Here is a 26227-nt window from a genome sequence, read left to right as displayed (position 1 = left end):
GTGTGTTCAGACCATTTCGAGCCTGGATGCTTCACGCGAACGTCAGTCTCAATAGACGTAATTCCTTTCTGTTGGGCGTATGGGCGGTCGATATGAATAAATCCGTCAAAGGGTCGAGTAAGTTGCAATGTAAACAAACTGCGGTATTCGCGGTACCGACCTGTTAGATACAGGCTCCTGCACGCCCTGCCGGATCAGATCCCACCGAAAAATCAGCAACGTTCGGAGGTTTGCCGGGTGCAGAATCACATCGAAGTCAGGGTGGTTTCTAATGCATGGGTGGTCTGTACCGACGTTCTTTTCAGTGTCTGTCAGCTCTGGCAGGTCGTGACAACAAACACTCTCCCGTACAGAGGGCATTTCCAGGCAGTTTCTATTGTCTTCGTTTCCACACCGGCACCAATCCCGGTTCTCCAACCCTCTGTCTCCACATCACCTCCATCCCAAACGTTCTCATCGCCTGGATCGGGGTCAGAGTCACCACTACTGTCCGTCTGTGGCTAAAAACGGAAGGGTTGCACGCCCGCCATTGTTGTTTACGCTAGTAGCAGAATGAAACCTTTTACGTCACAGATCCAGTCGCAGCGCCGCCTAGCGGACAATCTGGCGCTAGCCGCGAAACATCGAGCGGGTCAGATATCACGGCAAATATGTGCGGGGTTGGCAGAAACCAGTAAATCACCATTTACAAATAGGATTTTGGGTAGAAAGGCCCCAAAACTGAAAGTATTGGACCTCCCCTTTAATATTCATCTGTAATTCATGTTCTTCCTAACGATGTTCATAATCTAATCCACAACCAATTTCACCTGTAATTTCTTATTCCAGATTCATTCATTTCAAGTCTTCAAACTCTTTCCAGTTGTATTAACATTGTTTTATAATCACCTCATCGACTTTCACATCCAAAGCTTTTTCTTACAACAAGTTACATACCACTTGTTTGATGATATCAGGGATTGTTGCCAAGATTCTATTCTAATCTATATAGCAATGACTGTACACTGCCTCTAATAAAACCATGGCTGTGAAAAATTGCATCATGGTGTACTGTTGCATCAGCCATTTGACTGATATTTTATGACCCTGGAAAAATGAAGCCGGCAACAATCCCAGACATCGTCCCTGAGCAGTTTGATTATTTACGATGGTACAAAGCTTGCACATAGACTTTACATTACAACTAATTACAGTCAACAGTTTCAGTGCATATAGTCGATGCATTGTAACAATTGTATGGAAGAATGCAGTGTCTTGCACATGTGTGTAACATGTTTTATCTGTATCCGTGCAGGGGCCGTAGGTTTGTTGCATTGAAAGTAGTGAAGAGTGCTGCCCACTACACTGAAACGGCCCTGGATGAGATCAAGCTGCTCAAATGTGTACGTAAATGCGCATGTGTATTTTTAAGACTTAGTGTTTGAACATGGTCTGAACCATGTTTTTATTCATGTTGATCTTAAGTGATAAATAAGATTATTTATGTTGTGTAAACATTCATATTTTATTCATAATATAAGAATGTGCTCAAATGCTATGAACCACATTTGACATGCCTTTGCACAATGTGAATCATTCATATAAATTGTATGTACAAAAATGCAGATTGAGTACAACTATTGTTGGAAGATACATCAATGTACATGTGAAAATTCCCTTAAAGATTAAATTTTAAGACATTTTTTTAATAATTTGACAAATATTCATGAATATTTCTGTGGCACCAGAGTACCGGCATTGACTGAATATTTTATATGGGAACTACATATATTATGTACATGTCTAATTAGGAAGAGATCATAGCAATGTTAATAGTTATTACTTGAGTAGTTTTATGACTGACATATCTTTCCTCTTCCATTGACAGGTAAGAGAGAGTGATGAAATAGACCCCATGAGAGAGAAGGTGGTTCAAATGGTAGACGACTTCAAGATTTCTGGTGTCAATGGAACACGTATCCTTTTTAACATGTACTTGACATTCGTGTATACATGACAGTATGGCAGCACACCATATGTCACATTGTCATAACCAGTGAATTAGATAGACTTTCCTATTAGCCTATGACATAAGTGGAGTTAAAGGTGTCTGTAATCAGACCCTTTATCAATCGTTCCAACCTTGAACTACTGTTACTTGGCTCTCGTATACAAAGCATACCACAGATGCTCACCAAAAATAAATTTTGTGGGCAATTGGCCACAGAATTTCAGAATGACTGCCCTGGGGCTTGAAATTTTACCTCATTGCAAGATCACATTATGTAAGAAGCTGTCTCTATATATAAGAAGAATCTTGTATCACTGGATATGTTCTTGACTCCTGCACTTCAGATGTATGTATGGTATTCGAGGTTCTTGGTTGCCATCTGCTGAAGATGATTATTAAGAGTAACTACCAAGGACTCCCCCTTCCAATTGTTAAGTGTATAATCAGACAGGTAAGGAGTATTTTGTGATGGTGATCAAATTTTCTTCTGGTTGTGTGATTGTGCTTTGTTAACGATTTACCTACTAAACTGTCCTGAAGATATTCTCACTAAATCTCATGGTCTTTTGTTTTAATTCTGCAACTTTAAATATTTGTACATCCGTTAGACTATAGCCAAAACTACTAACATTACTTAAAGAATTGGGATCATTAGATTAACTGTAAGCCATGTACTTCAGCATGTTGCTGTCAGATACCATAATTATTAATTAGTGTGGAATCTTGAGCTGACACTCGTTAGCTTGATATCCATCATATTTAGCTCCTTGATCCCTGTCCAAGTGCCGGGCATTGCAAAGATAGGATATGGCGTAATGGGTCCTGAATATGGCCACCACTGAGAGGAAATAGAGATAGATGCCAGGCTTTTGACTTCTGTCTTGTACTTTGCTTATAATGTCCAGGACAGAAAGAATCGGAATATGTATCTGTATAGCCGCCCGTCAGCATAACCAACCGGTTCCAAGCACGCGGCTCAGTAGTTTGCTACAGCTGAATAACCTGTTACACCCAAACTTTGCACATGGGAGGTGTTGAAGCTACCTATACATGTAGTGATGATGCCCCAACTGTTGTTGTTGGCAACAAGTTTCACTCTACGATGGTTCTAGGAAAAAAAAAACACACCTCAGTCCTTGGTTCCTCTAGTATTTGAAGGCATAATTATTTCTTGTTCTTTTCTAACCTGGTATTAGATTTATAACTTAGTAGTTGTAGTAAAATGATCTTAGACTAATGAAACACCTCTGCCCCTCTGCAGACCCTCCAAGGGCTGGAGTACCTCCACACGAAGTGCAAAATCATCCACACGGACATCAAGCCAGAGAACATCCTGCTGTGTGTGGACGAGGCGTTTGTGAGGAAGCTGGCTGCGGAGGCCACACACTGGCAACAGGTCGGCGCCATGCCCTCCGGATCCGCTGTCAGCACCATCTCAATCATAGAGAGCAGGAACAAAGAGGTCGGTGCTCCTGGTTAAGTTTATTCATTTATTGTTTGAATCAGGCAAAGCCCATAGACAACATAGACAACACAAAATACATAAATTTAAAAATACAATGTCTAGAATAAAAGAAACAGGGCCTATTTAAGGTCTGCATACCAACTGGCAGTATCAACGCCAGAACTGACTTCTAGGGAAGGCATCAGAGCGTAAGAGCAAATTGATGATGCCGTTACCAGACGCCAGGAGGCGAGCCGCAAAAGAGTGCGTTAGCTAAGTACCTACTCCCTGCTGCCTTAGTCTGTGCCCTTTACAAAGCTACTTTACCAAGTCAAGTCAATCCATCCACCTCAACTTGAAAATAGGTTCTTGATAATAATCCTATCCTACAGTGTCAAAACCTGTTGAGTCAAGAGGTATCGAAAGTTCTTCAGCAAGGTGCAGGAAAACACTTGGAAAAGAATATCAGCCATTGAAATACCTACTTAACCTTCTACCTGCTGCCCAATGCCAAATGGCCACAACCAATAGCTTGTCAGGCTAATGTTTGAAGTGCAGGTTTGCAGATTTGCACTACCACCATGGCTCCCCATGACTTTCAGTCCAGCTTAGCTTTCCCATGTCCTCATTTTATATTCCTGTGTCCCTTCCTAGAACCTCCAAGCACAAGTAAGTGAGGGCTGGTCTACCTGAGTCAGTTGTGTTGGTGTCCCAGTGATGATCAGATGCTCCCTCCTGATGCTCCACACACAGTGTCCCCCTTAAGCTTGTTTCTGTTTTGTCAGACAGTTATGCAGCAGTCTTTTCGATCCATAATTGTGTTGCTGATATTGTTTACCTTGTCATATTCAACATTCTGTTCATTCATCAGATGCTGGTTATCACTTTTCCTACAGCACAGTTTTAGCCTCACTGACCACACAGTTGTTCCCTGTGCTTGGGAGTTGGTTTTACTACCGTTTAGTACCGTATTATTTTGGAGTAATACATTATATTATGTTGTTTCTGTTCATGTTGAATGCTTTTGCCAGTTATCTGTAACCTCAGTTTAAAAGTTGCCACAGATACTCATTCAGTAAGTACAGGATTAGTTATCCTGATAAATGTGACAGTGGTTGTCAAAAATTTGATCCTTGTATACCCTTGTGTTGGAATAAAGTTCAGCATTGTACTATAATTCATACTTACACATAGAATACCAAAGAACCTGACTAGCAGTCTGAGGTAAGTCTTATAGATCATACCTGTGAGTGAGTTTTACCAATGATCTGGCTGACGTGTCCCTCCTGCAGCAGCCCACGAAGATGTCCAAGAACAAGAAGAAGAAGATGAAGAAGAAGCAGAAGCGGCAGATGGAGCTGTTGGAGCTGCAGCAGAAGCAGATCGAGGAGGAGGACATGAAGAAGAACCAGGAGGGACAGGAAAACATGGAGCAGGTCTGTCGGACTCTTCTATTCTAAAATGTTATTGAGGATTCAGTCTTACCATCACAATCTCACTTATGGGTGACAAAAATTTGGCCAAATCCATCATCTTTGATGGACAAAAATTGGCATGTAGAGATAAAGAGATGTCATCAAACTAAGCTTAGTCTACCAGCAAAATTTGTCCCCCCCCCCCAAAAAAAAAAAAAATGCAGGAAATGGTGTTTTGGATGGTCAAGATGTGGGTCAAGATGTTTATTTAGAATAACCTGTGTTTGCGTCACTCCACACAGGGGGATGCCAGCACCCCAGCTGCCACCCCTCAGGAGGAGAACCCAGGAAAATGCCAGGTCAACAACAACCCTGTCCCCAGACCAACCAATATGGAACAGGTCAGTGTCGTCTTGTTGATGGATTAATATTAATCAATCTAGAATACTGCCAGGGATGCTGCCAAGACAGAAAACAGTATGACTTGCTACTCCAAGATCTAGTTAGAGATTAGGCTGTATCTTTTCTCTTTTATCATTGCAGGAACCAAAGAAAATGGAAGTGGGCCAGGAGAAAGCAGAGGAAAAACAGAACAGTCCAGAAAAGCTGCAGAACAGCAGGGTGGATCCACAGAACAACCCTGCAGACAATGTACAGAACAACTCAGAAAACAAGGAACAACAGAGACCACTGGACAACGACAGCAGTCTGACCAATTCTACACCTTCCACTTCTACAGAAAACACAGGTAAGTTCCTGCTGTACATATATCAGAATAGGCATTTTTAAATTTCAATTGCCCCTTCTACAATCAAAAAAGAAAGGGCCTGTTTGAAGAGGCCAACAAATTTCATTCTAATTTCTCCACCTTTACAGACCAAAAGAAAACTACTCTTAACATCACAAAACCCACACAAAAGTGGGATTATCACTCTCTCGGAAAAAGAAGTAAAACCCAGTAAGTTAGAAGTTTACATTATTGTTTGTCTCTTTTTGTTTTCTGTAGAAAATATAAAAACCCCAGACAGTGAAGACGGTCCGCTATCCATGGAGAGGGCCAGCATGAAGACGTCGGAGAGTTCTGAGCCCATCTCCTCCAGCACGTCCAACCCTGAGACAGAGGAGAGCCCGACCAGCTCAGAGCAGCTGTCCGTACCAGCCAACACCCCCGTCACACCCTCCACTCCAGACACACCCATTGAGATCAAGATGGAGAACCTGTGCAATGGGGAGATGAGTGGCGTGGAGAAAGTCAATGGTTAGTATTGTACTTTCTTTTCAGAAATATATGATGCCATTTGATAGTATAGTAGATAGTAAAACAAAGGAATTTGGACTGATACACACGACTCAATGTTTCAAGCACAGAAGCTTTCAGGTGACATCCACCATCTTTTTTCAGCTGCTAAAGAAGGTAGAAGCTAGTAGGTAGTTTGTCTCAACAGTCTCAACGGTATCCACAAATGTATCTCTTGCCTCAATAGAAAACTGACTTGATTTAGTTTTTTCAGTTAGACTGACATAAAAATGTTTTTTTTTTACACTCTCCTCTGAGTAACTGTCAGAATTTTTAATCATATCCTTACAGAAGGGGAAGAGAAAGACAAAGGGAACCCCAAAAATAATCTGCCTGAGGCTGAAGTCAAGCCTTCAGACCAGGAGAAGGGCAGACCTTCCAGATCCGGCAAGTCTTCTTAACGTTTGGAGTAGACCTTTTGGTTCTGTGCCGTGATTTGTGCTTGATAATCCTCTCTAAACATTTGAGTTTTGTTTTGATGTGTACTATTCATTCATCACAGGGAAGAAGAAAAAGAAGGAAGATTATGACAGTGTGCCCAAATCGGATTGTGCTGGCAATCCAAAGCTTGCCGGCAAGTGCTGCACTGCAACAACGATCAGTTTTGAAACATGACTAACATTTGGTTATTGTTCCTCCTGATCCAATTTTTGCCCTTTGAGTTGGGTTGATGCCGTTTGTTGTGATCTTTTTTTGGCTTCAATTTGTATCCAGCTTTCCATAGCAGTTCAGTGTACCATGTCTCCAGTTGAACACTTGTGTGCAAAATGTTGATCATAATCTGTTTACAGACATACAATGTATACCTCGAGAGGGAGTCTTCTGTTTGACATATGGAATGGATGTTATCTTCAATTCTGTTATAGTCAATTCTGTTATGGTCTCCTTGTTTATAAGCACTCTTTCCTTGTTGTCCTGTCATCATGTGTTAACCATATAATTTTTCAACTACAGGAGAGCAGGAGAAGGAGAGAAGAAACTCGCCAGACAGCGACCCTGAGTTGGAGTCTAAGGACAACGCTCACAGCTCGCACCAGAGGCCCAACAGAGAACTGAAACCTGACACCATGGACTCCAAGTCTGACAAGTCCTCACACTCTTCTACTGATGGCAAGAGAGGTACAACTCACTTTAAACATACCATGTAGCTTGGTAGTTATAGTAACAATCTGGAAAAAATTATCCAAACTAAAATTTGATACCTTGACAAGTGGTATTGCCCCAATGGTTTTTTGATTGACCTACAAATTGTATTCTTTTAGTTTCATGTATTCAATTTTGATTTAATTTAGCACCCTCTTGAACCTATTTAATGGTGAAAGGTATGATACAATCACGTACAATTACGAAGAATTTATCTACTCAAACGAAAACTGGACTGAAGTCAAGTTTTGTATTAAAAAATTGTCTCCATGAAGAAAATGCCTTGACAATGAATTGCTTGGAGCCATTTGGAACACACAATATTCATGTATCCTTTGTATCCCTGTCTAATCTACTGATTTTGCCACTGACAGTTCATTCAACTGAAGCAAGTGAGGCCTCCATAAAATCCGACTCAGGTCAACAAAATTTCTTTTCCTAACCACGCCATTATTGCACACACGTACTTTGCGACTGATAGATATTGCAAGGGCATTTGTGGTGATTAATAAGGAGATAAAGGAACATGCAGGTCCCAGCTGTGATCGCATTTATCTTAAGCTGTGCGGTGGCATTATTGACTCTGTGCCTATTGTTCACTACTACAGCATGTAAAAGAGACAAAACGGGTATAGTGTTACTGTCCATAGTGCTGAATTTGTGGCTGTTACTGTACATTATTTTCATCCATTCTGAATTTAGGTCATTCAGTAAAATTCAACCAGGCAGTTGGTATCACAAATATGAGCTAATTTCGAAACAATGTTAGTATGGTTTCGGGGCAAGATCAGAAAAAGTCATGCTCATTTTTTGTTGAGTATGTGAATAGTATCAGTCAGTGATCAGTTACATACTGAATCAGAATGTCCTTTTGCAAAAACCTCTCATCTGCTAGCTGTAGCTAGGTGTTGCCATTTTCTTCCTAAATAACATGCATATTGGCTACATAGATGTTTTACTGAGGCTTTGTCCTAATGCCCTTTCAATTTCTATATTTACTGCTGTACATGCTGAGATTGATTTGGGAGAATTAAGGTGTAACAGCAGTGCCAGCCAATTATGCATTGATCATCCAGTAGCCAAAGGAAATTTAAATGCTTGACTTGGAAACAGGCTAATTCTGTATGCTTGGTGAGTAGGTGGTGGTTTGACTCCAGCAGTGCATGGGTCAGATGAATCTGATTTGAATTGACTTTTCATTACAAAGTTGATCCTCATACATATACAAATACCTCTCCTCTATTCCCAGGCTAGAACTTCCCTCTACGTCCTTGTACATGTATGTTGTTATCTAGATACAGGCTTTCTTAGCAAGTTGTTGTTTAAGATGCTGACATTTTCTGTTTCCTCCACAGTACCTGATGGATATCCAGACTTCTTTAATCCTGACAATGCTGACATCATCAAGGTGAAGATTGCTGACCTGGGAAATGCCTGTTGGGTGGTAAGTCTTATTCAGAATAATGACTGCATTTTACAAAGTGTAGATACGGTTCTTCTCAGCCTTAGAACGTATTTAGCACTCATGTTTAAGACCTGGTGTGATTTTTTTCTAGTTTTAGTCATAGTAGGCATGCTGACTTTGTCTGTAACAGAGTAGTAAGATCTTTGTCCGCAATACCTGTACATGTAGAAACAAGATTCCATCTAGTGACAGAAGGAGGAACCCTGGGGAAAATCACACTAGTGTAGTGAGATTAACACTACAGAAACGTGTCAAAATATGGTGTAAGGATAATAGAGAAGAGATAAAAGATAATGATTTTACAAAACGTTAGCCCTTAGGCCATAGATTTTATGATTTGACTCAAAAGCGTTTCTTGATGCATATCAAAATTGCCATTATTGTTAACACCACTACTCTGCCTAGTAGTGCTGTTGTATTCATGTCCATGTAACTGTGTGTTTGTTCTATTAGGACCACCATTTTACTGAAGACATCCAGACTCGACAGTACAGAAGCCTGGAGGTGATCCTGGGGTCTGGGTACAGTGCACCAGCCGACATCTGGAGCACAGCTTGTATGGTGAGGAACATGTCTTAACACAAAAGTTACTGTGCATGAGACTGTGCCTATCTCAAACAATCATCTTATACATGTATACCTATCTTTCTAATTTTTTACTCTTAGTGCAGTGTTGAGAAAACAAGGTTTGACAAACTGTTAACCAACATGTATAATCAATCATTTGCCAATGGTTCTCAATTGTAGTGTTCTTCTGTTTCAGGCATTTGAGCTGGCAACTGGTGACTACTTATTCGAACCTCATTCTGGAGAAGACTACTCTCGAGATGAAGGTAAGTACCACCTGTAAGACTCTGCATCTAAACTTTTATGAGTTTTTGTCACTTCCCAATCACATGTCCCAAAACAGAACCATAAATCTCCTAAAATAGGAGATCCCTGTACATACTGAAAAGGTATATGCTACTTTATGTTGAGTTTTTGTTTGTACTTGAGTTGAGGATGTTGTAACATGCTATGACATAGCATATAACTTTACTATTTTCTTGCCCTGTACAGACCATATTGCCCACATCATAGAGCTGCTAGGCTACATGCCCAAGCATATAGCCCTGTCTGGCAAGTACTCCAGAGAATTCTTCAACAGAAAAGGTGAGAAAGTTAAACATTTGCTGTTGTGTATGAGATTGTTTCTCAATATCTTTCCCTAGCTGTTAAGTTAGCATCCGTTAAGTTTTCATCTATTTTTCAAGAGCAGCTTTTCGTGAAGCTAAAGTTGATCAGTATAGAATTGGAACTCCCCCTTTTTTAATTTCTCATGTGAACTGCGGCATGTCCTTAGATTGAAGTACCGGGGTCTGTCCTTTGTTTTTTTTTTCCTTAGATCACAATAGTAAAAGAACAGTCCTTTTTCAGTACTGTATTAGGCTAAACATACTCTCCAAGCAGAGATTGGTGGGGAAGATTATGACCTTTATAATATGCCCCGCTTTTTCTGTAAGCAAGAGAGAAAAAATGGGGCATATTAGAAAGGTCACAATCTTCCCCACCAATGTCTGCATGGAGAGTATGCTAAACAGAGGTACATGTGTCTAATGTTCTCTGCACTCCTCAGGTGAGCTGCGCCACATCCACAAGCTGAAGTACTGGGGCCTGTACGACGTCCTGCGAGAGAAGTACGAGTGGCCCCACAAGGAGGCAGACGAGTTCTCGTCCTTCCTCATGCCCATGCTGGAGCTGGAGCAGGAGAGACGTGCCACCGCCGGCGAGTGCCTTAGACATCCCTTCCTCAGCTCCTGACCAGCATGCACCGGGGCCAGCAGTCTCGTGACCAGGGCACCGTCCCTGCTTGTGACCGGGGTACTTAGTATCTCAGTTTGGGAGAGGTACATGATTACTGTGTAAAGTTATTCAACCACAATCTTAAATAAAATGCTGTTATAAAGCTTGTATGTTGACAAGTCAAAGAAGGCATCAAGGGAATCGCGGGTGTAGATTAGGGTTGCTCAGGGGGAAATAATGGGCAATCTGCAACAGAGTAATTAATGTATAGGAAAAAAAAACATTAGATAAGCAAAAGTAACCTGGGGAATTCAGTTTCTTATCCACGGCATTCCATTCAGCTGTTATGTGGACTTTCTATGAGTTTTTCATCTCTCATTGTAGACATTGTATAATTCACCGTCAGGGCTCAAAGTACTTTTGCAATGTAACGTTCAAAATTACCTGCACCAGACAAACCTGAAGCATGTACATGTACCTCGCAGTCCAATATTTAAAGGTTGTCAATTTGCCATAATGTAAATCTTAAACACAAGAGAAACTGTTAATATTAAAAGGAACCATTTGTTTGGAACTTCAAGGCTGGTAACAATCAGTACAGCAAACATGCATCCAAATCCACCCAACTGTTACAGGTTAGGTCCCAGGTACACATCTTAACTACCTGTACAGCTCCAGTTTTACCTACGCTAACCCACATATGCACGTGGTATTTTGAGCCCTGTCCATGTCCATAGTAGAAAAAGGTCTTCTACGTATATTGTATACCATTAAACATTGAGGTCTCAACTGTCCGCTTGTGCTGTGTACACTAAATGAGCTGGATTGCTTATCTCAGACTTGTACAGATTCAATTTGAGATGGAAATTACTAGTTACGCTGAAGCCAGGAACTGAATTGTAAGGAGAGTAGACCAGGGCATACATGAACTTTCCGGTATCCGAGAAAGAGCTGTCAAATGTTGCATTAAATGAGTGGAATTTAGATATGTACAAAATGTATTCCGGAAAGGGTGGTGTTGGATATGTGGCGAAGGTTTATGGTTAAAATCTACAATGCACTGCTTCTCTCAACTGTTGCTACAAACTGTTGAAACAATTCCTGCTGTTACAAACTGTTAAAACATGGTTTCCAAGAAAAGTTTGCAGCAGTAAAATCGGTTTAAATGAACTATGAAGGAACGTATTGTTAACTTTTCAGTGTATAGTCCTGGTGAGAAAGAGGTACCTGTGAAATTTCTTTTAAATGCTGGAGTTTGAAATAAACTGCTGAAAATACTGCACCCCAAAGTGTGATGTGTGAACTCTTTCAAACATAGATAGAACACTGTTGCCCTTTATGCATGTAGCAATGTTGTGAAGTAAATATTGTTTGCACAATGCTGTTTAAGGCTTTTCGACAACACCTATTGGTTGTTACAGGAGCCTCAGAATGAAAAATCTGTTCTTTAGTTCAATTCTTTAGATTACTACAAAATGAGAATCATTCTACATGAAACTGCTGCTGTAATCTTAGCTTGCCTTTTTGTTCCTTTCTGAATTTCTGGAAAGCCTATGTTCTCAGCCTTTAAATTTATTTGTCAAAGATACATAGGTTTTTTGATAATGAATAAATGAGAAAAGCAGTGCATTGTGGAAAATGTGTTTAAGTAAGTGCACATGCAATGTACTATAGCATTAGACTTTGTCTACAGGAAAAATTTTTCGAAGCAGTATACAGGTTTAAAAGGTATACATTGTTATGTAGAATGCATACCACCAGATCAGAAATAGAAGGAAAGACATGCACATAGTATGTACACCCTAGAAACAAGTGACCATTTAAAACACAACAAGCAAAAAGAAATGTTCTAGTAGAAAGACGAAAAAGGCCTTGTACAATGGCCGTGGAAAATTGGTGTTTATACACAGGTTTTATCAGGCACACAATGAACAAACTTCCATAGAATGTTACAGACACTGTTCAGTACCCGGGTGCCAGGCCCTGTCTGTGTATGTAGGTACCTTGTAAGTGTGGCTATGGGTTTGGTAGGAAGCCAGATGAGAAAACATTCACTCCGGTAAAATCACCTTTTTTCCTTCTAAATCAAATTTTTGTGACTGTGAACCTTGGAAAACTGTTCTTCACCTAGATACAGTTTATGTCACTGTCATGACATATTTACATTTTTAGCATCATATACCATGAAAGTTAATGTTTATACTATATTACAAACTTCAATACACAAATCTACCTTTAATTCTAGTACATAATATTACAGTGAATGTATGACTGAAAGTTATGCTAATGTTGGTTTAATGCAAGCATATCAAAGTGTTGGTTTAGTGCAAGCATTTAAACAATCATATGCCTGTCCTAGGACATACTTGTCCCAGGGTGGCTTTACCAAACCAAAGTTGTGAAGTGCTAGACTGTCAGAGGAAAAGTACAATGTAGTTGATTATGGAAAATTAGCATTACATCATGTATTCCAGGCATCCCAGTTATTGTGTTCACATTCCTGTTGTCAATAGGAAAACTTAATTTCCAAGTAGATGTTTGGGAAGGGTAAACCTGAAAAGTTTTTGTAGCTGCCCCTTGGAGGCCAGTTTGGCAAAGATGAGGGCATCTAAGATGTAGCCTCCCCAATATCTGCTTGGAGATTAGGCTTAACTATATGGTAATGTAGCGTACCTTACTTTTCTTTTACCACTTAATGAATACCAGTAGCATGTCTATGTTTTCATGTTGTTAATGTATATATCATAGTATGCATAAAAAATTCAATGCACCAGTAAGTCCAACTACTAGGCCTAAGTTTACATGTACAGAGTTAGACATTGTCAGTGGCTGTTTCATCTTAACATTTTCATCATTGATAGTGCAATGTGTACTGTGTAAAACTAGAATTAGGTACTTCATACAGATGTGAATAAGAAAGCCATTTTCATAATGTTCATCTTTGGATTAGATGTAAAACAATACAACCTCTGGCACGATGAACACAAATAGAAACTTAGAATTATCTGTATCTTGTGGCTTATACATTAAGTACAATTATTTACAGTACTTACAATAACAATAGGTTGTTAATTCTTAAGATGTAACATTGGTTGGTCAGGCATACAGGGTGATAGCTGTCTATAAGGCTGTGGTACGATTGAAAAAAATTGCTGAAAGAAATTTAATGGTGTGCATATTCATAATATTTGGTGATTGATAATCCCTACTAATTTATCTTTAACCTTGTTAGGTTTCCATGGTTTTCTCTCCAGAATTTTTGATAATGGCAAATGTTCTTCTGGTATCTAGGAGAAGTTTGGATAACTTAAAAAAAACGTCAGCATATTTAAGATTTGCTGTGGTCTGTGAGCTGCTTTGTAATGTGACTTAGCTCTATAAAATTGAAAGGTGAAGAGAAATATAAATTTAGACCCGTAGAAAAAGGTTGAGCTGAAATAGCAATGGCAGCATTGAGGATCAAAAGAACAACAATATGCACAGATTTACTGTAGTGGTGACTGTTGCAGAAGAGAATTTTTAAGGAAGTCAATGCTCTGAAGAATTTAAGGCAACTGCATTGTAGAACTCAACATAGAACAATTTCAACACTATACATAGGTTTCATCCAAGTCCCTCAGAATTTTTAGAGAACAAAACTACAACATACAGAACTTTAATGATGGTAAGGTTACATGTAGCTGTGTCCAGACAATCTTCTTGAAGACAGGACAGTGTAACATCACTTCATGTTCACTGATAACAGAGTATAACTGGTCTTGTCAGTGCATTGTTGCACATAGATCTGTTTTAAAGTTCCTATGTACATTGTCATAATTTAACTCAAGTAGCTAACTGTACAACATGTAACAATTGATCTTGCTTAATATTTCTGGGTTTTAGGAGGATTTTCTGTTCTTGATTGAACAAAATAAAGTCCATGTATTTGTTCATGATGGTCTTCCTTCTGAATGTTTGTGTAACTTACTAGCAAGTGTAACTTTGTGGTAAGTGCATACCTGCTATTAAACTACATACTATTTCTTTTCTGGTAAGCCTAGAAGGTTTAGGGATTCCTAACATTGTAGGCAAAGGGTGGAAAGTACCAGTAAAGTGCATGTGTACAACATTGTATTATTGTATATTTGGTATTACAAATGTACTACAATGTAACATGTGATGCAATGTAACAGCATCTAACATCGCCCTCTTGCGGGTAAGACAGAACTGCAGTTTCCAGGTGCGCAGAAAGCTGCGCAGAAGACTGAAGTGACGTGGCCTGCGAGTGTTGGCATGAGAAAACTCCTTCAGCGATCAACTTAAGATTTTAGTCGAATTTCAAGATGCTGGGACTACGTAGAGATAAGAAGGACGAAGAGGATGGTAAGTAGCCTTTGCCTAGCAAGACAAGTCACGTTGAAATGGTGTTTTATGCATCCGATATAAGGAAATCGTATGCTGTTGGAGAAGGGGGAGGGGGGCGGTAGTAAACCAGCAAAAAGTCCACAAATTTTGCAGAATATTTTAACATCATAAAGCTGGAATTCGATCTACTACAATTGATAGGCAACACACCAGGAAGCATTAACAGCATTTCCGTGTGTTCAGGCTTTGAAGGAAGTTGTTTTAGTTTACATATCATTTTTGTGTCGGTGAGATAATCTTCGTGCATGCGCATGCCACGTCAAAAAGAGCACACGTAAAAATTATTATTTATCATCCTACAGGTGCACCGGTATCCGTATTAAAACTTAAACCATGCCACCTGTTACAAGTGGGGTAGCTTTTCACTCGACATAACCCCTCAAACGTCTCATGGGCACTATTAAGCCAGTATAATATTTGAAATAAATGAAAACAAGAGTTCCACGATCTCATACCTTCGCCAAATGATGTTAACAAATTGACGGTTGACGAATTATACAATTTTGATCATTGATTTCGCAAATAACAGAGTCATTTGAATAGATTACATCATATGGATCATATTCTCCCCCCAATGATAGCCTTATCTTAACAAAATAGGCTATTCTAGCACTTCCTCATAAATTATGCAAATGAGGTCATGATGTTAATAAATTATCTTCATTGATGTTCACCTTCGGCAAGTATAGAATTCCCAGCAATTGCAACTATGAAATTATAAACATTTCCCATTAATTATGCAAATTAGGTCTTCATTTACATAATCTATATCCTCGGATGTTTTTCTCGTTCTCAATTACATGTCACACGTGTTTCATAGTCCTATTATCGAACGAAGCAGATTTATAGAATTTCCTCATTAATTATGCAAATTAGCACCTGATTTGCATAATTGTCATCTGATTATGTGAAGCATCACTTCAGCTACCTACATACCAAAAATCATGACAATCCGTCAACCGGTTCTTGAGTTATGCACCTTCGGAGATTTTTCAAGAAACGCTCCTGCAGTTCCAGAACAAGCTGCTAGGGGGCCCAAACTCATGTCACTTCTTCCCTACCCCAAGAGCTATCTAGCAACCAAAATGCGTGACCCTAGTATGTCTATATCGCGAGATATCAAAACCAGAAGTTCTGCTGCAGTACCAACAAAAGCCGCCAGGGGGCCCAAAATCTAATCATTTCTAGGTCTCATCAAGACCTACCCACCTACCAAGTTTCATGACAATCCATATCAAGCTTCTTGAGTTATGCTGTTCACAAACAAACAAACGGACAAACGCTACTGAAAACATAACCTTCTTGGCGAAGGTAAATATGTAGCTCATGGTAACCAGAGATGATAGAGTTTACCTTCATAATATCTAGATATTTTCTTCCCAACAAAATTATTCTGGGCTCTTATATAAGAATATTAATTAATAAGAAAGAAGCACGGGGGATGTATGTCAAATTATGCTACATTGTGTATATATCCTATAATCCTAATGATATATTGAGAAGCACCAAAACACACAGAAAGACACACAGTCACATAAGACAAATGATTTGTTCATGGTGTATACAGACAGATAACTGCAACTCGGTGATTTTATTTCATTGAAATTGCAATAGCAACACAACTTGATAATTTCTATTGCTTTGGTCCTTAGGGTTTTCTCTCAACCCTTTCAACAACCTTGAGAAGACGTCTGTCCTCCAGGAGGCACGCACCTTCAACGAGACGCCCATCAACCCCAGGAAGTGCTGCCACATCCTCACCAAAGTGCTGTACCTCATCAACCAGGTAGGGGGCAGCGCAGCAGTCTGATACATGTTTGCAGCACTTACTAGTACTGTAATTCCGCCAGCTCACGAACCCAATGCACTGACCACAAGGCTAAAAGATCCTGTCCAGTTTGATTCACTGGTCAGTTGGTGGTGCTTGAACCCCACTACACCAGTTTTGTACTACTGCACATGATTAGACTGAAGTTGGATCCACTCACACCAGGAACTGAGTTATACTTGTCCTAATGGTTTGAAGCAAATGTTTTTGGAAGATTGTTATTTGTAACGTTACATGTTTGTAGTGCCTAACTGGTAAACCACCTTAAGGCATTTGGTACACAAGTTTTTCCATGTTTCAGGGCGAGCACATTGCGACCACGGAGGCCACAGAGACGTTCTTCGCCATGACGAAGTTGTTCCAGTCCCAGGACGTGACGCTGCGCCGCATGGTGTACCTCACCATCAAGGAGATGGCAGACCTGGCCGAGGACGTCATCATCGTCACAAGCAGGTGTGTTTCTGGACAAGGAATAGCCTGACTCCATCACTCTGCTAGCACAGCCCTTCCACTGGTCAGGCAAGGAGGCCCGATCAACCCGAGAAGGAGGCCCAATCAGCCTGTCTGTTATTTTTTTGTCACTGAACTTTCAAAAACTGTAGCAGGACATACAATACAAAGAAAAAAACACAAAGGAGCCAATTTGAGCATAGTCTACTTTCTAACTAATCCCTCCGTCTTGTTTTTGTACAGTCTAACTAAGGACATGACAGGGAAGGAGGACATGTACCGGGCAGCTGCCATCAGGGCTCTCTGTAGGATCACTGATGTAAGTTATACTAGTAGTCTATCTTTCTCTATCGTCAAGGTTCACCTTTAAGTATTGTGAGTATGTAATACTACTTGGTACATTCCTGTAAAAAGTGTTATCACCCAGGGTAGCAACATCATTATTTTACTTCCTGGACCAGTATTTAAATTAATGTTTCAATATGCTTCATATAGTAAACCACATTAAGGATCTGCCAATTTAACATATTCACAGTAAAATGGAGTAGATCCCCCTTTGTGAGCATTGAGTTAGGTTATTTGGTGCATTTTTGGTATATTATGTGAATGAGTTTGTGATGTTTGGTATGGTACCTAATGTAAGTTGTGTTGTGTTGTCCCAGAGCACCATGTTACAGAGTATTGAGCGGTACATGAAGCAGGCCATCGTGGACAGGAACCCTTCTGTGTCCAGTGCAGCCCTCACTTCCAGTCTGGTAAGTGGTTGAATTTTTACCTTGAAATGTCATTGGAACCACGATATGTATCTTTGTTGTTTATAGTGTGAATTATTTCCATCCAGTAAGTATACCAGCTTTAAATAGTGTAGTCATCATAACTGCACAGCAAGCCAACTTTGATGTATGTAAAGCTTCCTACATCTGTAGTTACATCGTACAGTAACCATTTTTTCCTGTGATGCTATCATCAGCACCTGATGAGGTCCAGTGGAGATGTGGTGAAACGTTGGGTGAATGAAGCTGCTGAGGCTGCTTCTAGTGACAACATCATGGTCCAGGTATGCTTCGAGATTTGAATCTTTTTTAAAATTCATAAAAAAAGCACATAAAATGTTCTTGTGGCCGAAGTCTTTATTGAGTAATGTTCACTGCCAAGATGCGCATATTTACATACCATAAAATTATGTTGAAGCAAAGGACTTGAAGCAAATTGTCACAGTAAAAAGGTGACCACTATAAACGGGGTTTTAAATGATTGCATAGATTTTGTACGTTCAACTAATAAATATGAAAACTATTGGAATTCACATTGGAATGTGAATTGTAATGTTGTTCCGTTGTCCCCAGTACCATGCCATCGGAGTGCTGTACCACATCAAAAAGACTGATCGACTGGGAGTGTCCAAGCTGGTCAGCAAGTTCACCAAACAGTCGCTACGGTCACCATATGCCTACTGCCTGCTGGTATGTAATTAAAATATACTCCTAAAATACTTTTTATATACTGTAACAAAACATGCATGGTGGCTTTGAAAAGGTATCTTTATGTCGACCTGTTCCACCATGCCTACCGTGTATGTGGAAAATCGTAATAACTAAATAAATATATGCATTACTGTTTGTGTCACAGATTGAAAATTCATGGGTCAATTGCACACAAAATGTTGACTGTTGTCAGAGATTTCTGTTTTGCTAAGTTGGGAGTCCTCCCCTGTGCCCACAGATCCGTATTGCGACCAAGCTGCTTGAAGAGGAGTCAGAGGGGAGAGACAGTCCGCTGTTCGACTTCATCGAGACCTGTCTGCGCCACAAGAGTGAGCTGGTGATCTACGAGGCTGCCCACGCCATCGTCAACATGCCCAACACCAGCGCACGGGAGCTAGCACCTGCTATCTCAGGTACGTCCCGGGGGGGGGGCAAAAGTTTGTGGAAACAGTGTTGTCTGGTGGGGTTCTTCTGTAAAAAAAAAATACGTATATTTTTGCAAAATCCATCAACTAACCATCTCAGAAAAAAATGAACTTACAAATGATGTTGTGTGTATCAATTTTAGAAGCAGTACACAGAAGACTTTGTTACAGTCCTTTACAACTATTTTCTCCCCTCTGTAGTGCTACAGTTGTTCTGCAGTTCACCCAAACCCACCCTACGGTTTGCTGCTGTCAGGACACTCAACAAGGTGGGAACATTATGTTCATTTTACAAATTTCTCACTCATTTAGAAATACTAATTTTTAAGCACTAGAAAATCAGAGTGCAAGCACGTCTAACCCTCGGTTATGGGGAACAACAGACGATAAACTGGTTTATCAATTCATGTAAAGGTGAAGATAATCTTCACTGTTGTGTCCCCAGGTTGCGATGAAGCACCCTGCAGCTGTAGCAGCCTGTAACCTGGACCTGGAGAACCTCATCACTGATGTTAACAGGAGCATTGCCACTCTCGCCATCACTACTCTGCTCAAGGTGGGGATGTCTGTGGTGGTAGTTACATGTTTAGAGTAAAAAAAATTTGTTTCAACACAAAGGATTGTACTCATCTAGAGCTTCTGGTCTTCTTCACATTTCCGAGAAGCCACATGACAAGTCTCACTGGGTCAGTCTATTGAAAAAGACCAGAGTGACTGGTCGAAAGCTTTAAGTGAGAACTATCCGTTGTGTCGAATCAAAAGTTTTAACCCTAAAATGTGTGTATGTTTGTTTGTGTTTCTGCACTCATGAGACTTCTGTATTTTCAACAAAATGTAATGTACATGGCATAGGTTAATGAAAGAGTAGAATGTGAAATGAAACACCTTAAAAGAATAACCCTGAAGGCAACGAAGTCTGCCATCACTGATCGCCTGTTTCATGGTGTGTTTCAGACGGGCAGTGAGAGCAGTGTGGATCGGCTGATGAAGCAGATCTCCACCTTCATGTCGGAGATCTCGGATGAGTTCAAGATTGTCGTGGTGCAGGCCATCAGGTACAGAGCCAAGATCTCGTAATCTTTTACACCTTACAGACCCACAAGATTTCCATATTCCCTTAAAAGAGCCATGTGTCAGTCATATCAAACCAAAATTGACATGTATAAAAACTTGCTTTCCCACAAAATATTGAAGAATTGAACATGTTAATTGTTATCATCCACCACTGTTTTGGGCCTCTTCACAAGGTGGTTTTTGTTTCATATAACCAGCCTTTGCTCCAAGCCTCCAAAGTTGGTGTCACTACACTGAAGGATGGATATACGAGTTGACCAGTTTGGATTCACAAAAATCAGTTGAATGCAGAAATTGACTGATTCCTGACTTTCTTGGTTCCAGGTCCCTGTGTCTGAAGTTCCCCAGGAAACACGGTGTACTGATGAACTTCCTGGCCTCCATGCTCAGGGATGAGGTAGGAACACAACTGGCTCCCCTGGGGTCCGACTCAGTCTTTTTGCGCTTTTTTTAAAAGTCATTGAATACAGTTCAATCAGGCAGGATCCTGTACCTGCTGCCCAACGGTGTGACCAATACAAATTTGATGTCAAAATGCTACTTCAGTTGGGAAAAAATCAAAGATGCTGATACGCTGTTTAGCCTACATGTGCTTCTTTGTGATGTATTTTTGCCTTTTGTTTGAGTTTCATTGGTTGTACTTTGGCTGCCTCTTAATTTCTGGCCTGGTGTGGCTGCATGCTTCATGTATATGGCTGCTGTATTTCCGTCTTGCAATGTAAAAAAAGTGCCTGAAAGCTCTGCTCATCCTGTGAACTTTGTTTTTTTATTTTCATTTGTCGGTGTTGTGTATGTACTTAACTGGAATCCTCCCTTCTCGGCTGCCCTGTTTTTCGTCTCGCTCTACCTGCTTTTCCAATCTTCTCTCCGCCGTCTTCTCTCCGCCCCGCACTCTGCATTCAGAACTCCTCCAATTCCTCGCAGGGCGGCTTCGATTACAAGCGGGCGATCGTGGACTCCCTCATCGGGATCATCGAGGAGAACCCTGATGCGAAGGAGGCCGGCCTGGCGCACCTGTGTGAGTTTATCGAGGACTGCGAGCACACGGTACTGGCCACCAGGATCCTCCACCTGCTGGGCCGGGAGGGCCCCCGCACACCCTCCCCCTCCAAGTACATCCGCTTCATCTACAACAGGGTCATACTGGAGAACTCTGCTGTACGCGCAGGTAAGGGGAGGGGTGAAATACTAACACTTCAATTCATGTAGTGAATTTTGTTAACAATACAAAACAAATAAGAACTTTTTTAACAGCTTTTTATCCTTTTCTCTTTTACTGGATATGTTGAGCACACATGTAGCATTGATATTCTACAAATTATGGATGATGTACTGCACACAATACTTTTTTTGTTGGTGGGGGAGGTCCTAAAACGTATAATGTTGTAAAATCCATTGATGGTTATGTTTCCCAGCTGCGGTGAGTGCCCTGGCTAAGTTTGGAGCCCACTGTGAGGAACTCATGCCCAGTGTGGTGGTGCTCCTGTCTCGGTATGTACTTTTAAACAGCAGCTGTTGATTGTATTTGCCATTGGTTGTAAACTTGTAGTGTTTGTGCTTGTTGTGTATACGGATATTTGTAGATTGGACAGAACTGTAAGCATGTATGTTTGTCGCAGGTCCCTACTGGACACAGATGACGAGGTAAGAGACAGAGCCACCTTCTACCTGAACGTGCTGAAACAGGGCAACAAGGCGCTCAACTCAGCCTATATCCTCAATGGTACGTCCTGTGCTATGTCTCAATGTTACTTAAATTAATTACTATTATGTACGATTGGGCAAGACACTGTCAGTGGTTAGTAACCTTTCTTCTTTTTGAGTTGAATCTTGGCTGATGCTGCTCACCTGATGGAAAAGCTGATAGGTTTTTCATTTTTGGTCCAACCACTTTTGAAATCCACAGTTTACTTGCTTGAGAAGGCCTGGAATTAACATTATTATTTTTTCTTATCTCTGTATAGGCCTGAATGTGTCAGTAGTGGGTCTGGAGCGAGCTCTGCACTCCTACACACTGGAGCCATCTGAGACTCAGTTTGACATGAAGAGTGTCCCACTGGCCACACAGCCACTAGCAGAACAGAAAACAGGTAAATATTGTACCACACACTTCCTCTGGTTAGTTTGACTGAAGTGACCAAGGCATTCACTCTTCATGTTGTTTTGCCTCAGTTCCTTTACTGGACAGAAGGCATGCGTGTTACATGTAACTGTTCTGTTGCAAATATGATGGTAGAAGGACCAGGAAATATGATGTCGGGGATGTGTGTATGATTAGAAAATGTTATCACTTTTATCATCAGGCCATTTTACATTTTTCCAACAGTTTTCTTTTGCAAATTATAATTTTTTAACTTTCCAGCTCAAACATGTTTAAAACATGCACATATTTTTAAGTCCTCTATATCATGCCTGTTCCAGGGCTGCGCATATTTGGTGCAGAGGGTCAACTCTCAGGTATTACATTTGTACACCATCATGTCCAAGGCAGATTGTCAGCACTTTTGCTCTGTATGCTCACAACATGCCCTTTTTCAATCTGCTGAAGAACAGTAAGGTTTCAGTAGATGCCCTGGTGGTGTTTATTGGTGTTTTCATCTCTCCCTTAGCTGCCTAGTGACTGCTACTCTTCCAGGAGATGGGAACATGCATACATTACATATTAGATAATGTGGGTTGCAAGGTTTCAATAGACAGCTGAAGCTGAAATGTGGCCCTGCTGTGGTTGTTTGGTTCTATGCCAGCCATCCTGTCAAGTTTTCTCTGGGTACCTCTACCTGTGAAGCAGTTGTTCAGGGGATCAAAGGTTCAATCATGGCTTCTGTGTCTGCAGTACGCTTGTTAAGCTGTTCAGTCCAAAGCAAATTAGGTTTTGTATAATTAGATTGTTTCAAATGTTCCCATCCAGCGGAGGTCACGCCTGCAGCCAAGGCACCAGACAAGGTGGCTGCTACCAGACAGGACATCTACGCAGGTTTGTTTGTTTGTTTGTTTGTTTGTTTGTTTGTTTGAGCCTTTGCTTATTTTAGGAAACATAAGGACTTGTACCAGGTAACTTTTCCTGTAGATTCTGCTGGTAACTGATTTTCATAGATGATGTACCTGTGGCTTGTTTTATTTAGTTTCTGTCTTCTGTTCACAGAACAACTTGCAGCCATCCCAGAATTCCAAGGTCTGGGGCCTCTCTTCAAGTCATCCGCGGCGGTTCAGCTGACGGAATCAGAGACAGAGTACGTCGTCAGATGTATCAAACACACCTTCACCAACCACATCGTGTTCCAGGTGAGACATAGTTATTGTGTGTGTATGCTTAACAACTTCAATAGACTAAGTAAGTATTCAAATAAAATCACTGAGTATGTACCTGATAAAATTGCACTGTATCCAGTCAAATTGCCAAGTATACTTAGGCACCTCTAATATTCAATGTAACGGTATGAATATTTTTTTAAATCTCTATAAATTTTCAGACACTCTTTTTTCTCCGTCAAAGTTATTACATATTAATCCTGTTCCTCTCCCGCAGTTTGACTGCACGAACACGCTGAATGACCAGATCCTGGAGAATGTGACAGTACAGATGGAGCCGACGGAAGGGTTTGAGGTCCTGTCGTACGTCCCAGCAGCCTCCCTGCCGTACGGACAGCCTGGCATCACATACACCTGTGTGGCTCTGCCGGAGGATGACCCTACTTCTGGTCAGTACTGACACACTTTCTCAGCCTGTGTTTGTAAGGATAGTTATCTGTACATGTAAACATGATGCATAACTAGCATCACCTACACCTACGTGGCACTGCCGCAAGACGACCCAACATCTGGTCAGTACTGACAGGCTTCCTCACCACCTTATCTTGTGAAGTTCTATCTAAAACTGTGTTTGTATGGATAGTCACATTTTACATGTAAACATGATGCATAACTGGCATCACTTACACCTGTATGGCACTGCCTGAGGACTCACAGACCTTCTCACCAGCTGATAAGGCAGTGCTTTATCAATAGCTGTCATTGCAATGCACTCTGCCCTTCTTGGTTTGTGTGTTGAGTTCTTTTATTTGCAGAGGTCACCACCATCAGAACAGTAAATGTGGTTGATGTATAAATTATATGACTACTTGAGTATGCTTTGTGATGTGTATTTCTAACTGCCCTGCTTGTGTCGCTGCAGTGATCGGCACCTTCAGCAACACGCTGAAGTTCCTAGTGAAGGACTGTGACCCCAACACAGGAGAACCTGATGAGGAGGGGTACGAGGACGAGTATGTGGTGAGTAAAACAACTGAGCTTGGGTAACTAGATGTCTGTCATGGCAGGAAACATGGTTTTGATTTTAACACCCAAAAGACTGTGACTTACATGTACATGACGACACGTCTCAAAGAAGGGCACGTGTACATGTATGGCTAACAATGTGCTAAGTGTTGAATTGAAACTCAATTTATTTCCTTGTGAGTGGCTCCAAGTGGCAGAGAGCTAGAGAGAAGAAATTTCTTGCTTTTGATCTGCACTACAGATTGAAATTTACTAACAGAAGCCTTGCTGTTTTCCAGTTAGAAGATGTGGAGGTGACAATCTCAGACCACATCCAGAAGGTGCTAAAACCAAACTTTGCAGCGTCCTGGGACGAAGTCGGGGAAGACTACCAGATGGAGGATACATACGCACTGTCTACTGTCAAAACTCTGGAAGGTTCGTAAACTATGCTTATTTCACTGTAGTGACATCTTGATATCTAGATTGTAATCTCTTGTGAATTCTAAATTCTTTTCATTTTTCTGCTACGTCTATGCTGATTTATTTTGTTGTGTAGCAAACAGGTTTTGAATGAAGTGTTTTCTTTTATATACAATGAACGTACAAATTTGTATGTTTGAAGCAAAGTGTGTTGCTTTATCATAACTTAATCTTCCGCCCCTCTAGATGCGGTTAAAAACATAGTGGACCACATGGGCATGCAGCCGTGCGAGCGGTCCGACAAAGTGCCAGCGGACAAGAGCGCGCACACGCTGTTCCTCGCTGGAGTTTACCGGGGCGGCCACGACGTCCTGGTCCGAGCTCGGCTCGCGGTGGACGACGGCGTCACCATGCAGATCACAGTCCGCAGCACGGACGAGACAGCTGCAGAAGTTATCTCTGCTAGTGTAGGGTAGAGTCAAGGTTACATGGGGTTTGTCTTATGTATGGTGGGCTGGCGGGGATACAGAAACTAACATAAATTCTTTATTGGTCTATTGTAGTAAGCTTCAATAACTATGATCCAAGAATTTCCTGTTTAATATTGGTTACCACGATAAAGACAGTAACAGCCAGGGCAAGATTCTTTGGGGCAGTAGACAGAACCAAGATTAGGACCAGCATTAATGTATACAATGATGCTGGGTTAGGTATTCAAAGGTTCCATCTGTGCTGTTTTGTAAACCTCCTAAACTTTTATTACCAACAGTCTTGAATTCAAAGGTCTACTTGTATATCAATGACTCATTCAACAAGAAAGCTAACATTGTATTTGAACATTGTCGAATATAGCATGTTAGACATTCCGTGATTCATCAATGCTGGTAATGAGAAAAGGTTATCTACATGCAAAATCAAGCAATTTAAAGCTCTATAAAGAATACATTGTAGGTACATGTATGACAGAACAGTTGCACTAATACCTGTGTCTCAAATATATAGCATTAGTTACACCACTATATCTATAGTAAATTGCTAGTGTCAACTTATGTATGTGACCTATTCCATGAGAATAAAGATGCCTTGTGTGAAAGATTGTGTCAGAAATATTATTATTTTCATACTTCTCTGTCCCTGCAGTTAGCAGTAGTGAAATTGAATACCTGGTATGACTTTAAAATTTAAAGAGATGTTCAAAATAATACTTATGAAAATGTAGGTAGCAACACTGTAATGTTATCTGTCCATTTGGTTAAAACTTGGTCCTCATAACTTGATATCCTAGTGGTGATTCTCCTTTCTTTTGGGCATCACAGAAGCTATTCTTTAAACATGAGGAATATCTAAGA

At 40.7% G+C, this 26227-nt stretch overlaps 2 protein-coding genes across 11 annotated transcripts in view; both read left to right on the top strand.

Annotated features, from left to right (window-relative positions):
- The window catches only part of LOC109470192 (SRSF protein kinase 3-like), a 40114-nt gene extending 28296 nt beyond the window's left edge, over positions 1-11818 (top strand). For 6 of the 9 annotated variants that reach the window (XM_019769034.1, XM_019769074.1, XM_019769051.1 and 3 more), the window contains 15 exons: positions 1295-1382; positions 1868-1955; positions 2335-2441; positions 3252-3452; positions 4727-4870; positions 5152-5250; positions 5393-5597; positions 5856-6107; positions 7101-7265; positions 7664-7708; positions 8645-8733; positions 9208-9315; positions 9518-9587; positions 9814-9906; positions 10370-11818. In XM_019769034.1, the coding sequence (XP_019624593.1) occupies positions 1295-1382; positions 1868-1955; positions 2335-2441; positions 3252-3452; positions 4727-4870; positions 5152-5250; positions 5393-5597; positions 5856-6107; positions 7101-7265; positions 7664-7708; positions 8645-8733; positions 9208-9315; positions 9518-9587; positions 9814-9906; positions 10370-10554 (1939 nt within the window). In that variant the 3' untranslated portion in view covers positions 10555-11818. The remainder of the gene's footprint in view (positions 1-1294; positions 1383-1867; positions 1956-2334; positions 2442-3251; positions 3453-4726; positions 4871-5151; positions 5251-5392; positions 5598-5855; positions 6108-7100; positions 7266-7663; positions 7709-8644; positions 8734-9207; positions 9316-9517; positions 9588-9813; positions 9907-10369) is intronic. The other 3 variants (XM_019769059.1, XM_019769025.1, XM_019769067.1) reach the window with 2 other exon arrangements.
- Positions 11819-14754: 2936 nt separating this feature from the next.
- On the top strand, positions 14755-25981 carry LOC109470130 (coatomer subunit gamma-2-like). 2 transcript variants are annotated; one of them, XM_019768916.1, is made up of 22 exons: positions 14755-14898; positions 16593-16726; positions 17070-17221; positions 17462-17537; positions 17881-17973; positions 18189-18275; positions 18565-18681; positions 18941-19115; positions 19329-19396; positions 19573-19683; positions 20082-20182; positions 20526-20598; positions 21105-21369; positions 21617-21692; positions 21821-21924; positions 22166-22291; positions 23110-23175; positions 23344-23483; positions 23728-23899; positions 24373-24470; positions 24755-24893; positions 25125-25981. In XM_019768916.1, exons 1-22 carry the CDS (start codon positions 14859-14861, stop codon positions 25352-25354), a joined length of 2643 nt encoding a protein of 880 aa, XP_019624475.1. In that variant the 5' UTR covers positions 14755-14858; the 3' UTR covers positions 25355-25981. The 2 variants fall into 2 exon arrangements, with proteins under 2 accessions (XP_019624475.1, XP_019624482.1); XM_019768923.1 differs by having other exon boundaries at positions 14756-14898; positions 21126-21369; positions 25125-25980.
- The last annotated feature ends 246 nt before the right edge of the window (positions 25982-26227 follow it).

This window comes from Branchiostoma belcheri, unplaced genomic scaffold, assembly GCF_001625305.1.
Source record: "Branchiostoma belcheri isolate BF01 breed outbred unplaced genomic scaffold, Haploidv18h27 scaffold10, whole genome shotgun sequence".
Classification (NCBI taxonomy): Eukaryota; Metazoa; Chordata; class Leptocardii; order Amphioxiformes; family Branchiostomatidae; genus Branchiostoma; species Branchiostoma belcheri.
The sequence above is the reverse complement of the archived record's forward strand: the minus strand, read 5'-3'. Positions and strand labels throughout refer to the sequence as shown.

What these genes read in the sequence shown, in the direction of transcription:
- LOC109470130 (XM_019768916.1), top strand. Translation starts at nt 14,859, where the DNA reads ATGCTGGGACTACGTAGAGATAAGAAGGACGAAGAGGATG. An exon ending in CCTCCATGCTCAGGGATGAG is followed by an intron (nt 20,599 to 21,104) that starts GTAGGAACACAA and finishes CTCTGCATTCAG; the next exon opens with AACTCCTCCAATTCCTCGCA. An exon ending in GTGGTGGTGCTCCTGTCTCG is followed by an intron (nt 21,693 to 21,820) that starts GTATGTACTTTT and finishes TGTTTGTCGCAG; the next exon opens with GTCCCTACTGGACACAGATG.